Source organism: Giraffa tippelskirchi, chromosome 11 (genome assembly GCF_054371585.1).
Source record: "Giraffa tippelskirchi isolate mGirTip1 chromosome 11, T2T-mGirTip1v1.2.pri, whole genome shotgun sequence".
In the NCBI taxonomy this organism is placed as follows: domain Eukaryota; kingdom Metazoa; phylum Chordata; class Mammalia; order Artiodactyla; family Giraffidae; genus Giraffa; species Giraffa tippelskirchi.
In genome coordinates this window covers 31,282,666-31,297,048 of record NC_137285.1, presented here as the reverse complement: position 1 = coordinate 31,297,048, position 14,383 = coordinate 31,282,666, and the positions used below count along the sequence as shown (strand labels likewise).

At 35.4% G+C, this 14,383-nt stretch overlaps 1 protein-coding gene across 11 annotated transcripts in view; it reads right to left on the bottom strand.

Annotated features, from left to right (window-relative positions):
* The window catches only part of RAPGEF2 (Rap guanine nucleotide exchange factor 2), a 262,263-nt gene that overhangs the window by 112,938 nt on the left and 134,942 nt on the right, over positions 1–14,383 (bottom strand). For 6 of the 11 annotated variants that reach the window (XM_081543684.1, XM_081543687.1, XM_081543688.1 and 3 more), the window contains 3 exons: positions 9,489–9,564; positions 7,483–7,650; positions 5,091–5,108 (listed from right to left, as the gene is read on the bottom strand). In XM_081543684.1, coding sequence (XP_081399810.1) covers positions 5,091–5,108; positions 7,483–7,650; positions 9,489–9,564 — 262 coding nt within the window. Of the gene's footprint in view, positions 1–5,090; positions 5,109–7,458; positions 7,651–9,488; positions 9,565–14,383 lie in introns of all 11 variants that reach the window. The other 5 variants (XM_081543686.1, XM_081543694.1, XM_081543692.1 and 2 more) reach the window with 2 other exon arrangements.

Below are 14,383 nucleotides of genomic sequence, written 5' to 3'. Positions count from 1 at the left end.
ATTTCTAAACAGACTCGATAGGGTAATTTCTCAATCTGTATAAATTAAATCAACATAAATACCTGATTATAACTGCGAGAAATGGTCCCCCCAAAGCAAGGAGACTGAGACCACCGCAGCAGCTTTCACAGGCTGCATTTTGCCAGGAATGCAGTGCATACGGCACAGTGCTGTTATGTCCACTATTGTTCAGAGACCTTTCCACAGGGAGCTTTCTGCAGGGTTTTAAAATGCAACATGATCCAGGTGAGGAGGGGTAAGTAAACCAGCTGAAGATAAGCATGAAAAACAAAGGGTATTCTGGACACTTCTCTGTAAGAGTCTCTGAAGTAAATGTAAAATATACTATTTGCATGCACACAGCAAATAGTATCTACCAGAATGTACGGGGTTTTTTTTTGTGGGAGTGTATCTATCACTCCTCTCTAACAGTCTATGCACATCCCCTCTTTTCATTCTTCACTCCCCAATTCTATTTTCACATTTACTTTTATTGGGCTTTTGGGGATGAAAGAAGAGTTTCCTTTGAGCCAAGATAGTAAGGCCATTCAAGAAGCCATACCTGATTCCTCAAGAAGCCTGGTTTTTGAGCCTGCACAGTACCTGAATTCCCCTCAATTTTAGCTGCCCATTGATTTATCTGTATTCTGCGTGAGACCGTAAAGTCAATGAGGGCAGACTCTGTTCTGTACACCTTTATGGCCATGGAGTCTGGCACAACCTTGAAGTAAGGTGAATACTTATTAAATATTCATTAAATGAATAAAAATATATAAATGAAAATACTAACTGAGCTTTCCTCTGTATGATACAAGAAATAGAACAGACAAATTTTCTGAAACTCCATCCTACTGTAATTCAGAGAGGTACTGATGACTAAATTGAAAACAAAGTCTTTAGATTCAATTAAGCAAACAAACACTTGATGAAAGATGCAGAATAAAACTACTCAAATAATTAAGAAGTTTTCCTATACTTGAATAATTTCTTTATATGGATATAAACAAATAGTGAATACCATCATATGAACAAATTTGTCAAGTGAGATATGAACTGATTGTTAGAAGTTAAAATCCTAACACTTAGATATTCCAGGAAATTTAGTAGCTACACAAGTCACTGGAACACAACACACGTTCTTACTGATAAGTAGCATATATTGGCTTAAAGTAGGAAGACCTCAGTAAGAAATTAAAGAATAAGTGACAAAGCAAAGCCATGACATGAGGGAAAATATTGTCTATTTCTAACACAAGAACAACAGCTCCAGTCAAAATGTCTAGAGTCAAATAAATGTGCACAATCACACAAACACTAATTTTTTCATGTTTCAATATCTGCTTTTTTATAATTAGTCTACCAAGAAGTCCTTAACTGAAGAAGAAACCAACGTGAACCTTATCACTTAAAAAAAAATCTACTTCAGAGATATATAAGATAAATATAACCTAGGAATGATTCTATAACCATTAGAAGAAATAGGACTTGTCTTATATTATTATGAAGAATAACCTTATTAAAAATAGGACTCATTTTTATAAGGTTTATTATATTGGTGCTACATGTTAAAGATACTGTATTATCACTGACTATAATAAAAAATTAATCCCATGTTTTATAACATTACATTGTATTCAACTTCAGTTATATTAATTTTATGAAGTATTGTTATTACTTTTGTATACTTGCACTAAGAACTTTAAGCCTAATCCACTGAAAAATTCAATATATAATTATTAAACAGTGCCCTGAAGAATATATTCCCACTGTAGAAATGGATTACTAAGAATTTGTGGGAGATACTTCTTTCTATAACTGACGTGTGAAAGTCACTCAGTCGTGTCCAACTCTTTGAGACTCTGTATAGCCTCTGGAACTCTCCAGGTCAGAACACTGGAGTGGGTAGCTGCTTCCTTCTCCAGAAGATCTTCCCAACCCAGGGATCGAACCCAGGTCTCCCGCATTGCAGGCGGATTCTTTAACCAGCTGAGCCACCGGGGAAGCCCAAGTCTACTGGAGTGGGTTGCCTATCCCTTTTCCAGTGGATCTTCCTGACCCAGGAATCAAACCGGGGTCTCCTGCACTGCAGGCAGATTCTTTACCAGCTGAGGTACCAGGGAAGCCTGGAAACTATGACCAATGGATTCTCATTATTTCAAAAATTTTTCATTGATCAAGACTTTATAAGTTTCATGTTATACTGTGTTTGAATCCTAATTCAAGTTAGTATGAAGTAAAGCCACATTTAGAGAGTTAAGTAGGAGTAGGGGTGGGAAGTCAGTAAGAGCCTCAAAGTGTGGAGAGCATCTAATTATGCAACCAGCCCAGGAAGGCTGCAAAGGTAGGAACCATCAGTTGGTACACATAAACTCCACACTGTAGACAGGACAAGCTTTATTTAGTCTTCAGTCTAATATCTCTGTATAAAATATATCTGTTCTAATAAAATAAAACATAAAAATGCATTTAAGAACCTGTGGGCTTCCCTGGTGGTCCAGTGGTTAAGAATCTGCCTGCCAGTGTAGGGGACATGGGTTCGATCCCTGGTCCAGAGAGACCCTTCATGCCGTGGGGCAACTATGCCCATGAGCCACAACTACTGAAGCCTGTGTGGCCTAGAGTCCAAGCACCACAAGAAAGAGTAGCCCCTGCTCCCTGCAACTAGAGAAAGCCCATGCAGCAACAAAGACCTAGTGCAACCATAAATAAATAAATCTTAAAAAATAAAAAGAATCTGTAATATCTATCTACCCATCTATCTAATTCAAAGATCACTATGTCTTATTATTTTCAAACACCAATAATAAAAATTATGGACTTGCGTGACAATGATATGTCAATGTGGGTGCATCCATTGCCAAAAATATATGCTGCATTCAGAGAGACAGCCTATACTAAGTGTATAGAACATGCACATGAGAAGAACCCTGAACCCCATGATCAAACAGACAGATCAACAGTCCCCATCAACAGTATAATATCTCTGTGTAAGTTCTGCTCTTTCCAAACTAGGAAGCGGACAGAGCTGTTCTTTTTCCTTTTTTCTGCTTAAAAAAAAAAAAAAAGAGGAATAAAAGATAACAAAACAGGCATGTGCGAGCTTCCCAATCCCTGCAGCCAGGTAAAAGAAAGAGGGTCCTTCTGCCTTTTAGGGGCTTCCCAGGAAATGGCAACCCACTCCAGTATTCTTGCCTGGAGAATTTCATAGACAGAGGAGCCTGGTGAGTCCATAGGGTCGCAAAGAGTAGGACACGGCTGAGCATGCACGCATATCTGCCTTTTAAGTCCTTCTTTCCACTTCTCCTCTCCATTTTTATTATGGAACTCAGATTTTCTTACCCACCCAACTTCTAAAATAAATTACCCATGACTGCAGAAAGAGTCTGTAATTAGGGGTAAAATAAACAGGTTTTCTCATCCTATTCTGAACCTGTTGACAAGGTAAACTTGCCCAAAGTTCCAAATCAGTCCAGGAATGACCCCCAATTTTCCAGCCTCTGCCAAGAATTTTATCCATGACCTGCCCCTCCACCACCTTTACCCACTATAAGACTGAAAATTCATGTCACATCCTATTTTCCGGCATTCTTAAATACAGCTTCAACTCAACTCATCAAAATGTAAGAAAATGCTAATGAAAGCCATCTCCAATCTTGCCTTCTCACTGCATTTTAAAATGTTTATTCTCTGCAAATCTCATACACTTGCCTTGAAAAAGTGACCTGAAAACACTCTACATGGACTATATGAGTATTCATGTTACTGAAGAAAATTATTATAATCTGTCAAACTGTTGTGACACATCTAAGTTTAAAAAGTGTACATGAGGTATACATTGTAATTTAGTGCACATTTTCAATTCAATTCCTAGTTCTAAATGGGAATTAGAAAACTGGTAATTTCTCATATTATCAATGAAAAAGAAGAGGATTAATTACATTTTAAAATAGTATCTTTTAAAATAGTAAAGTTACATACTTTCAAGTATATACCAGACAAAAGCTCAAAACACAGGCGCAATGAAAAAAAAGTATATAATTTTATCAAAATGTTATCAAATTTAAAAACTATATTTTTTTAAGATTTACCACATCACTGAAAAATTAGCAGTGCTTCTAAAACACAATAGAGCAATCATGTCACCTGTGCCATTTTAATTTGCATCTTCTTACAGAGAATGTAAAGTAACAGCCTCATTTTAATTTGAAAAGTTATACAACTATTTTATGCTTTTAGGTAAGGTTACTGTAATAGCCAAAGATATTATACTGACAGTAGCCCTCCTCTAATGTGAATTAAATTATCCATGATCTTTTTCCTGGGCAATAAGAAAATACAACCATAGAAAGTTTTTAAAGAGAAATCAGTTTTTCTTCCCTGACTCCAAATTCCCTGATAACCCCAAATTTGACCCAAAACTTCAAATGAGTAAAACTGAAAATGTAAATTAGTTATGTACTGGCATGAAAGAAATGAGCAAACATATTACTACAGGACTCAATTAAAACATAGAATGAAATAAAAGCATGAAATCTGGTTAAAAATCAAGCACAAATAAGAAAATACAAGTGGATTTTAAATTCTTATTTCCTTTTTGACTAAGCCTTTATTCTGACTAAAATTTTACCAGTGGTCTCCCAAAATGCTCTTATATTGGGATTCCTGAAATTTAAAGCTTTCACGTATAGCCTTAATATGTAAATGTCTAATGGATTTGCCATAAAACTTTCTCACAGGAAGCACTGAAACATCCGTGATGTCTATCTGTCTGTCTTTCTTCATTTCTTTAAGTACAAAGCAGGTTACTTAAGAATAATGCTCCACTCATTCTTAAAACTATGTAGGCTGCAGTATTATTCTTTCTTCAAACAAAGTGAGCAATTTATCCCTATGTCTGCACAAATAAAGCAGCCTGTGACATCACTTAAACCACTGATAGTTTCAAAGTTGTAAGAGATTTTACTAAATCAGGGCAAAATACAAAAGAACAAGACCAAGCAAAACACGTCAATATTATAAACTTGTTAGTTACAATGCAAACTCACAAATGAACTGAAGTTAGTATTAGAAGACCACACAAATTACAATACCTGAGATTTAGTGCATTCCTTTGAGCCAAAATGAAATGAGTGCCATAGAGGAGGAAAGGAAAAGATGACATTATCAGACATGCTACAGTACATCTGCCAAAATGAAGATCATGTTAAATCAGGTTAAGAATGACCATACAGCATTGGCTACATGTATGATGTCCTTATGTTCCTTAGCCATGCACCTGAAATGCACCTGCAACCATTGAGATCATCGGTGATGTAGGACCATGCACCTTTTCAAAAAATTTTCACCCTGGTTCCTACCCTAGTTCTTTCAAAAGGAGTATTTCTGCTCAGAATAAGTAAAGGTGACTTAGGGCTAATGAAGAATAATGATCTTCACTTAATTCTTTACGCCCTGAGGTACCAAAACTTCAAAACAAAATGTTGTTGTTGTTCATATGTTAAAATCCTATACTTAGATAAAATAATAATATATGAATAAAACACAATTTGCATGAAAAGATGGGATTCAATATTTTCAATTATGACTCTGTTGTTGCCCATTTGAGCTCATTTAGGAAAATTAACGCATGTCACATATATTAGTAAACTGGTGCCTGATCCATCATCAAGCAAGTTAAATTTTTCACCCTAGTACTAAATTTTCCCTCATAAAAGTGCCTGTTGACCAGGTAAAACATTTTTTTAAACCACTTAAAAAAAAAGTAATCTTGTTAAAAAGTACACTTTTTTTATAAAATCAGATTAAAAAAAGAGAAGTCATGTACGGGAGGTGAGTAAAGAATTCCATAAAGGGGGAAAACGTGGGGATAGGAGAAATAATTATAAAATGACCCTCCCAAGTTAAGCGAGAGGGATATATAACTATAAAATCATACCAATTAGCCTTAATACTAAATTTTTAGTGACTCACATTGCCGCTAAATATCTTAGCATAGAATATGATTTGGAAAAATAATTTCAAAGCAGAAAGAGTATTAACAGTATGAGTAGTCTGTACTATTAATGTGTATAACTATTTTTAATCCATATTTCCTTATTCCATGATACGACATCAACACTAAAAATACTACCTTCTTTTATAGACAATAGTAACAAAAAACCTTTCATAGGTTTAAAAAAAAAGAAAATACTAAGTCTCTCCAACAGGCATACAAAGCTGGCTTTATGATGAGCAAAAGCAACCCTTTCCGAAGGAGCTCAATGAAATGATTCAACTATGAAATTCATGTTAAATTAAAATCGTGCATGGGCAGCAAGAGGAGTAGGCAGATAGCTGGTGGTCAAAACTGCTTAAATATTCAAATACAAAGAGCTCTCAGAAATAGAACACATGAAGTGTGGGTATAAAATACATCACTTCAAGTTACCAGAAAATTAAGTACATAATTTTATGTCTATATACATTTTCCCATGTGTTTTACATTTATACTTATTTGCAAAAAGAAAGAGGCTAGGTGAGAAAAACAAATGAGAAATTATAAAATAGCTGTGAATTACCTACTTTTATTTTTTCATATTTTCATTTTAAAATTAATTTCAAAAATGAGTACTCATTTAATGGTATTGTAACTATAGATAAGCCATCTTTGACCAAATTATGATGTGTAAGAATTCAAATTACTTTTTTCTTTGAAAATAGAAATCCTCAAATATATTTGCCACAATTTTATATGGGCCCCTCAAGGACATGGACACAGCGCACCCAAGCAGAGAGAAAGGAGTCAGAAGCATAGTCTCCCACGCTGACTATGCTGGGGTCTTGTATAAATGGCTCATTATCTTCGCCTCGATTTCCTCAAACATAAAAAGTAGCTTATTAACCTAACGTATAAAATAAATGACAATTAAGTGGGTGAAACCATTGAAGAGAACGTCTGAACCTATTAGAAATGCTTCAGATCATCTTTACTGGAATTTAAAGCAGCAACCTTTCAAATTATGCTCTCATGTCATCATATTAAGCAAATTAAACAATTTAATTAAACTAAACAAATTAAACAAAAAAATTCTCAGATAATGTTCACACAATGGTATGAAAGCTGTGAGAATAAGCAAATTTTAGCTATCTAACTTTTGAATAAACAAATAGGTATGACACTAGTCATTGGGAACAGGGAGAGAGATGACAAAATTTTACATTAATGTAAGAAAAAGTATCCCAGTTACAACTGTACATGCTAATCACAAAGCTGATCTTGAGAGCATTTCAAGAAATTAAAAGGCTAAACAATATCTTTTGACAACTTATTTCAAGGTTCCTTTAACTAGTCATATTATGTGTGTTTCCAGAAAAATCTGCACTTTGGACAAGTATACCACAGAAAGAAATTACTTGTCAAAAATAGAAAATTCACATCTTTTCACAAAACTCCTGACAAAAAATTATAAAGATAAATACAATTATTATACTTATATAACTTACCGTATGATAGCCTCTAGGCAAAGGTGGTTTGCCCACAGGATAAGGATCCACAGTGTCAATAATAGTTTGTCTTTCCCCTTTCTGGTTGATTTTTCTAAATCTCCTTCGAGACTGTCGATGAGAAGCTTGGCGCTGAAAATATTCTTCATTTTCATCCATATAGTCTACCTGAAATAAAATCCCCCAAAATTTCATTTCCTCAAACACCTCGTTCCATATTAAGATTAGATGCAGAATAAAACTTACGGGTAGTCCACCTTCATTCACTGTGCAAAGACATTTGTAGACAAACTATCTCAACAGACTTCAATTGCTTTTGAGCTTCTCTGGAACTAATTGCTTTTGAGTAACTTTTCTTTATAAAAGAGGCATTTTCAGTTCCACTTAGGACAATGTGGGTAACTCCTGAATTTCCTGTAGTTTCAAAGGGAAGGATACTTTCAGTAGTCTTTGTCCTGATTTATTAGTGAAAGATCTCACAGGATACATCACCACGTATTATGAAAGCAACAGCTCCATTGTCTTAACTAACGCACAAAAACTCTGATGGAGTAAATCTGGTTTTTGCCTTTTAAAAAAAAAAACAAAACATCAAATCCCTATTGACTCAGACACGACTACTAGCAGAATGACTTTGGTAGATTACTTAACGGTTTTTCTTCCTACTTTCATTCTATGGATTCAGTTTCTTCTTTTTATAAATAGCATTATTTTCAAGAAACAGTTTCCTCATTTTAAACATTTAGAAAGTGATGAATGGACTAATAGAGAAGAAAAGTTACATTTGGCTAATCTTCATCATGCTTACATAAGGAAAATGGGATTGCTCACAGAAAGAAGTGTATTTAGATTCTCATAGGGTTCTCACACTGGCAAACTTAGTAGTTGGTATATGGACAAGTACACAATCCTCAAGGAATTCTACAGATCAAAAATCCTTTAGATAAACACAAAATAGCAGTAACAGGGACCAGATTCTTGAGGAAATATCTAAAACACTTTTTAAGACCCATGGCTGGAGAGTCTAATGTATCTGCCTACACTCTTCCAATCCTAAATCTTTTCTCACCACAATGCCACATTTTTACTTAACAGTAAATTTTGTGAAAGTTCACCAAAAGTTTCCACTGGCTTTGTGAGGAAGTTCCCATCTCTGAGGAATTCCTCTCCTCCATCATGGGGGGGAAAACCTACCTCTCATCTGAAAACAGATATATTTACCAAATACTTTATCAAATGTGAATAAAAACCCCCCATCATCTATTTTAGGACATCATTTATTGACAAAGTTTCCCCTCACAGATGGATGCTGGATGGGAAACATAATGCACTTCAAATCAACTGAAGTCTCTAGTGAGTGCTCTCTCCAATTTTATTTTTGTGGCTGGTTTTTAAAAGGGGTACATACTGTCCTATCTTTAAATGTTTATATATTAAGAATGTGACAAGCTTTTTTTTTTAAGCATCAATAAAAATAAATATGTTGCTAATATCTCTTTTAACTATCTTTTTAGCATTATCTCAGCATATTTTTTTTAAAATCACACAGTTAAAAAGAGAGAGTAAAAATCTCAACAGAATGTTTAGCCAGCATAAAAGTCCCCCAAATTTCTTTTAATTAGTTAAAGGAAATGAAGTGATTTCCTCATGTTAATTGTTGCCTGAATACATATCACTGTGACTCATTTAAAGTATCTCATTCCAATCAATATTTGCAGATCTAAAATCCTATACTTTCTCCCCAAGTTTCAATTAAATGGCATTTTCATAGATTTATAAAGTTCAAGCACCAAATACTTAGGTGCTTGCCCTCCTTTAAATTTTCTTTTTCACTTAACTGAATCCCATAAATAATTATAATGATTATGAACTCAAACTCAAAAGTTATGAAATAAATATATCTAAAGTTATAAAATATATAATACACTATTATATGCAGTTTGTGGAAATGCTTTTATTTCATAACTTTTTTCAGGGGGAAAAAGTCTTCACAGAAGTTTTCTTACCACAATCATTTCAGAAGGCTCTAACACAATGCATTCACAGCCACGCCTAAAGCTTCCTGCAGAACGCTTGCCAAAACTAGAAAGAAAAAAAAGATTTAAGAAATACAAATTGTGAATTTAGGCTAACCCTTCAGATGAATAAAAATAAGAAACAAAACAACTACAAAAAAATGCATATTGAAGAAAGAGTAACTATCTCAAACCATTATTTACACAGAATGACAAAGAACCATTCAAATTTTTAAATCTCAGACATATTTTTCTGGAAAATTCCAAAATAATCTTTTTAAATTCATAATGTAAGTACTGAAGAATTGCTGTGAACGTGTTTTGTGTTAGTTGTTTTAGTTCACTCCCAGTTAAGTGAAGATTTAGAATATCCTAACAGGGGTGGGACCACTGAGGAGTTGCTAACTATCTAGCCGTGTAATAACCAAGGGAAAAGACTGGATACCAAGGGAATTTTATAAATTTAAGGATTGTGGCCTCTAATTCCTTATACACAGTTGTTAAGCTGTGTATCATTTCATAGATGAAAAACGTAGGAAGGCAAGATTTCCCAAATAATTGGAGTTGAGACCACTTATCAACTCTATAAAAGTAAGCTTTTCAAATAAAAACTATAACAATAGCAAATACAGAAAAACAGGAGACATAAGTCATTGCAGCCTACACTAGTATGATTTTTATCAAAAGTAGTTAGAACACATTTCAATTTTATATACTAGAGTTACTAAGAACTTACAAAAGAATCTTAAAAAGTGAATCTCAGATAAAAAGCTGACATACGGAAATAAGCAAAAGGGGCATGGGGGAAAAACCTGGTTTATTTCCAAAAATGGGATCCTAAGGAAAACTACAAGTATGTATATATTTATACAGTCTATGAAACAAGTAGTAGTAACACAATTAAATAGAGAAGGAATTGGCAACCCACTCCAGTATTCTGGCTCGGAAAATCTCATGTACTCCAACAGGAGTCTAGTGGGCTACAGTCCATGGGGTCATGAAAGAGCTGGACACAACTTAGCAACTAAACGACAGGGGTGGGAACTGGATCAATGGCAAACCATCACAATATGCAAAGTACAACATGCATATAATTCTCTTCTATAACTTAACTTACTTAGGTTAAACATTTCTTTCACTTAAAAATGTATTTTTCTAAATTTTCATATCTACTTATTCTAAATCAGCTTAAGGAATGGGTATTCAACTCAGGACTTTCAATTACAAAGTGACTTGAGTTGACATGCACTCTTAAAAGCCCTTTTTCTCCTGAAAACTGTACTGGTGACCTCAGACAGGGTACCTTGCCTTATCTATGGAAATATCTGCCTAACCCTACAGCAGACCCATTCTCTCTGACATAGCCATATGACAACTAGAGCCACGAGGAGTTCTAAGTGGTCATGACTTGTTCTGCTAACATACCACCTACCCCTGCCCATTCACTACTCCAAAAATTCTCTCTGCCTTCCGGTCAACATTTTAGTAGCTTTAATTTTAAGGGGCGTAAGGGGAGAATGTGCAGCGAGGCATGTGGGATCTTAGCTCCCAATGATGAGGGATCAAACCTGTGCCCCCTGCAGTGGAAGCACAGAAGTTTAACCACTGGACTGCCAGGGAAGTCACAGTAATCATGTTTAATAATCTACCTTGGAGAAAAATAGGAGAAAATAACTCTACCAAAAAACTATTTTATCGAGCATTTTCCCCCTAAGTAAATTAGATAGTTGAGTGGCTCCTATGAAAATTTCCATGGGAAATTCATAACTTCTTGGTGTCATGGTAGTATGGAATGTTTCACATATTAGAACACAACTGGGGTTAGGGAAAAAAGTTATGTTTGGGCTTCCCAGGTGGCGCTAGTGGTAAAGAACCGGCCTGCCAACGCAGGAGACATAAGAGACACGGGTTCAATCCCTGTGTCAGGAAGAACCCCTAGAGGAGGCCATGGCTACCCACTCCAGTATTCCTGCCTGGAGAATCCCGTGGACAGAGGAACCTGGCAGGCTACAGTCCACAGGGTTGCACAGAGTCAGAGACAACTAAAGTGACTAAGCTTGCTTGCTCGCTCGAGGAAGAAAACAGGTAAGACAACATTCTCTATCAGCTTGTGACCTCCAGCAAACCAGCTTGACTATCCTCATGGTCTAAACAATACCCATTTCTAAGGTTATCAGTGAGACTAGGCCATCACTTAAGTCATTTCCTGCTCCAAAATTCTGTTTCTATGGAAATCAAAGAGTCATACTCACCATATCTGAAAAATCCTTTTAAAATATTCACACATACACATTCTCATAAGCATACACATATTAAAGTGCTTTTTTTTAAGCTGAAAACAATAGGAAAACTATAACTATCTTATCCTCTTTGTCATGTTAGTTCACATGTAATTAAAATGACCTAAAATTGTAAACATTCTTCTCTTAGTTTAACAATTAAATACAGAAAATCCTCAACACACACAAAAATTTGCTTCTAGCTTTTGAAACTACTTACTCGCAATTTAATTTTTTACAATGATGCTTATATTTTAATGATACACTACAAACTAAGAAATAATCTCAATGTGTTAGTAAAATATGTAGTAGGTTTCAAGCCATCATTGCCCATTTAATTCTGTTATAGGACTGGGTAAAAACATATGTTGCATGCTTAAAGTTTATTACTAAATAAAACAACACTAAATCCAAAGAAAATTATATGACTCTAAGCTTTTTTCCTATTTGATTAAATTATAGAACCAGACAAGCTTCACAAAAGTAATGACAGAATGGTTTTCTTTTTTAAAAATTTCATGTAGTAAAAAAAAAAAAAAATCAAATGTATGTAATGCATACAATGTTCATATGACTAAATAAAAAATAAAAACTGTTAGAACTGGGCTTCCCTGGAAGCTTAGTGGTAAAGAATCTGCCTGCCAAAGCAGGAGACATGGATCTGATCCCTGATCAGGGAAGAGCCCACGTACCGTGGAGTATCTCCGTAACCCGTGCGCCACCACTATGGAGCCTGTGCTCTAGAGCTTGGGAGCCACAACTACGGAGCCCTTGTGCTGCAGCCACTGAAGCCCGCACGCCCTAGAGCCCACGCTCTGCTCCAAGAGAGGCCGCCACAATGAGGAGTCCGCACGCTGCACCAACAGAGTGCCCCCTCTCTCCGTAACTAGAGAAAGTCTATGCAGCAACAAAGACCCAGGGCAGCCAAAAATATGAATTAATTATTTTTTTAAAAACTGCTAGAACTGAGTTTCTTATAAGTTTTAGCAACAAAAATAGTAACATCTGTATGAATAAACTACATGGTATTTATTTTATGCCTAATTCTTACACCACCAACTCCCTACTTCAGAATTAAGGCTGTTAATCCTCTTACCAACTAGCTACTAGTTCAACAGAACTTCATCGCTGAGGTGACCTTCACATATTTAGTTGCACTAACACTATTACTTTAGGGATGAAAAGTCTGCATCCCCTAAAATGTGCTACAAAAAAACATTTCTACACCTTTTACAAAGTGAGCTGTGCTAAAATCTAACGAAACTCTTTTGGAGCCACAAAAGACTCAAGTTCTACCGACCGTCACAAAGATGTGAACCATAGGAGAAATAACAGACTCCAGTCAGATTAATTCTTTGACTACATTGAGGGGAAAAAGGCAAACGCACAGAGAACACACTCTACCAAGGGAGAATAAATTACATCACTTATCCAAAAATCTATTGTTTCCAAAAGGAAAGAGTGGCCTCAAAAAAGACAAAGCATAGGGAATTCCCTGGTGGTCCCGTGGTTAAGACCCTGGGCTTTCATTACTGAGGGTGCAGGTTAGGTCTCTGGTTGGAGAGCTACCATCCCACAAGCTGAGTAATGTGGCCAAAAAAAAGAGGGAGAGAGAGAGACAGGTATAGTTCATGAATGCACTCGCTGAGCTAATGCAAGGTCTTTTGGCTCCACTGCAGAGAGGAGTTACTCTTAGCTTACAATTCAGAAGCTATAAGGTAGGAATGAAATATGTCAGCTACAAATCCACTAAGTCCACAAAATACTTCTGCTTCTACTATCTGATTCTTTGAATCAAAAAATATATGAACAAAAGTAAGTAAACACCATTACTTACTAAGTGTTCATCAAGTTCTATATAAATAAACTTTTAAAAATATGATACTGGAAAACTTAAGTATAGAGATAAAAAAGAAAACCAGGGCAATTCCCTGGTGGTCCGGTGGTTGGGACTCTTGTGTTTTCCGGGCCCTGATTTGATCCCTGTCAAGGAACCAAGATCCTGCAAGCTCCATGGCACAGCCAAAAAAAAAAAAAAAAACCAGATAGAGACATACAGGAGACAATAACACCCACAGATAATACTAAGATCAATTCTTTTAAATATTTAGGTGATTTAGTAGAAAGAAATGGACAGAAACCTTCAGGTTTGCAAATGACACAGACATTCAGATAGTACAGCACAAAACAAAGCTAGTAAGAATAAAGCACAAGACATTTTTATAAAGTTTTATGTTCATGTAAAACAGCAGTGAGGACCCAATCTGCACAAGGAAATACTCTATGTGAAAAGTGATCAAATATACACAGTATGTAAGATAAGACCAAACAACAAAGGGTTCTCCTATTTCAGTTAGAAGTCAAACGAAAACTAGAAGTCTTTCAAGGCATTAGCACAGCAAACTGCATACATAATAAATAACAAATAATAAACCAAGATACACCTCAAAAGGAAAGACACACTAGGAAAAATAAAAACTGAAAATTACCAGACATACCATCATAGAAAACCACATAAATCTACAATAGAGCACTGGGCTAGAAAAGTTTCTAAGGGGAAAACCACAGAGCTGAAAAGTTTCCAACGAAATATTTAAGGATAACCAG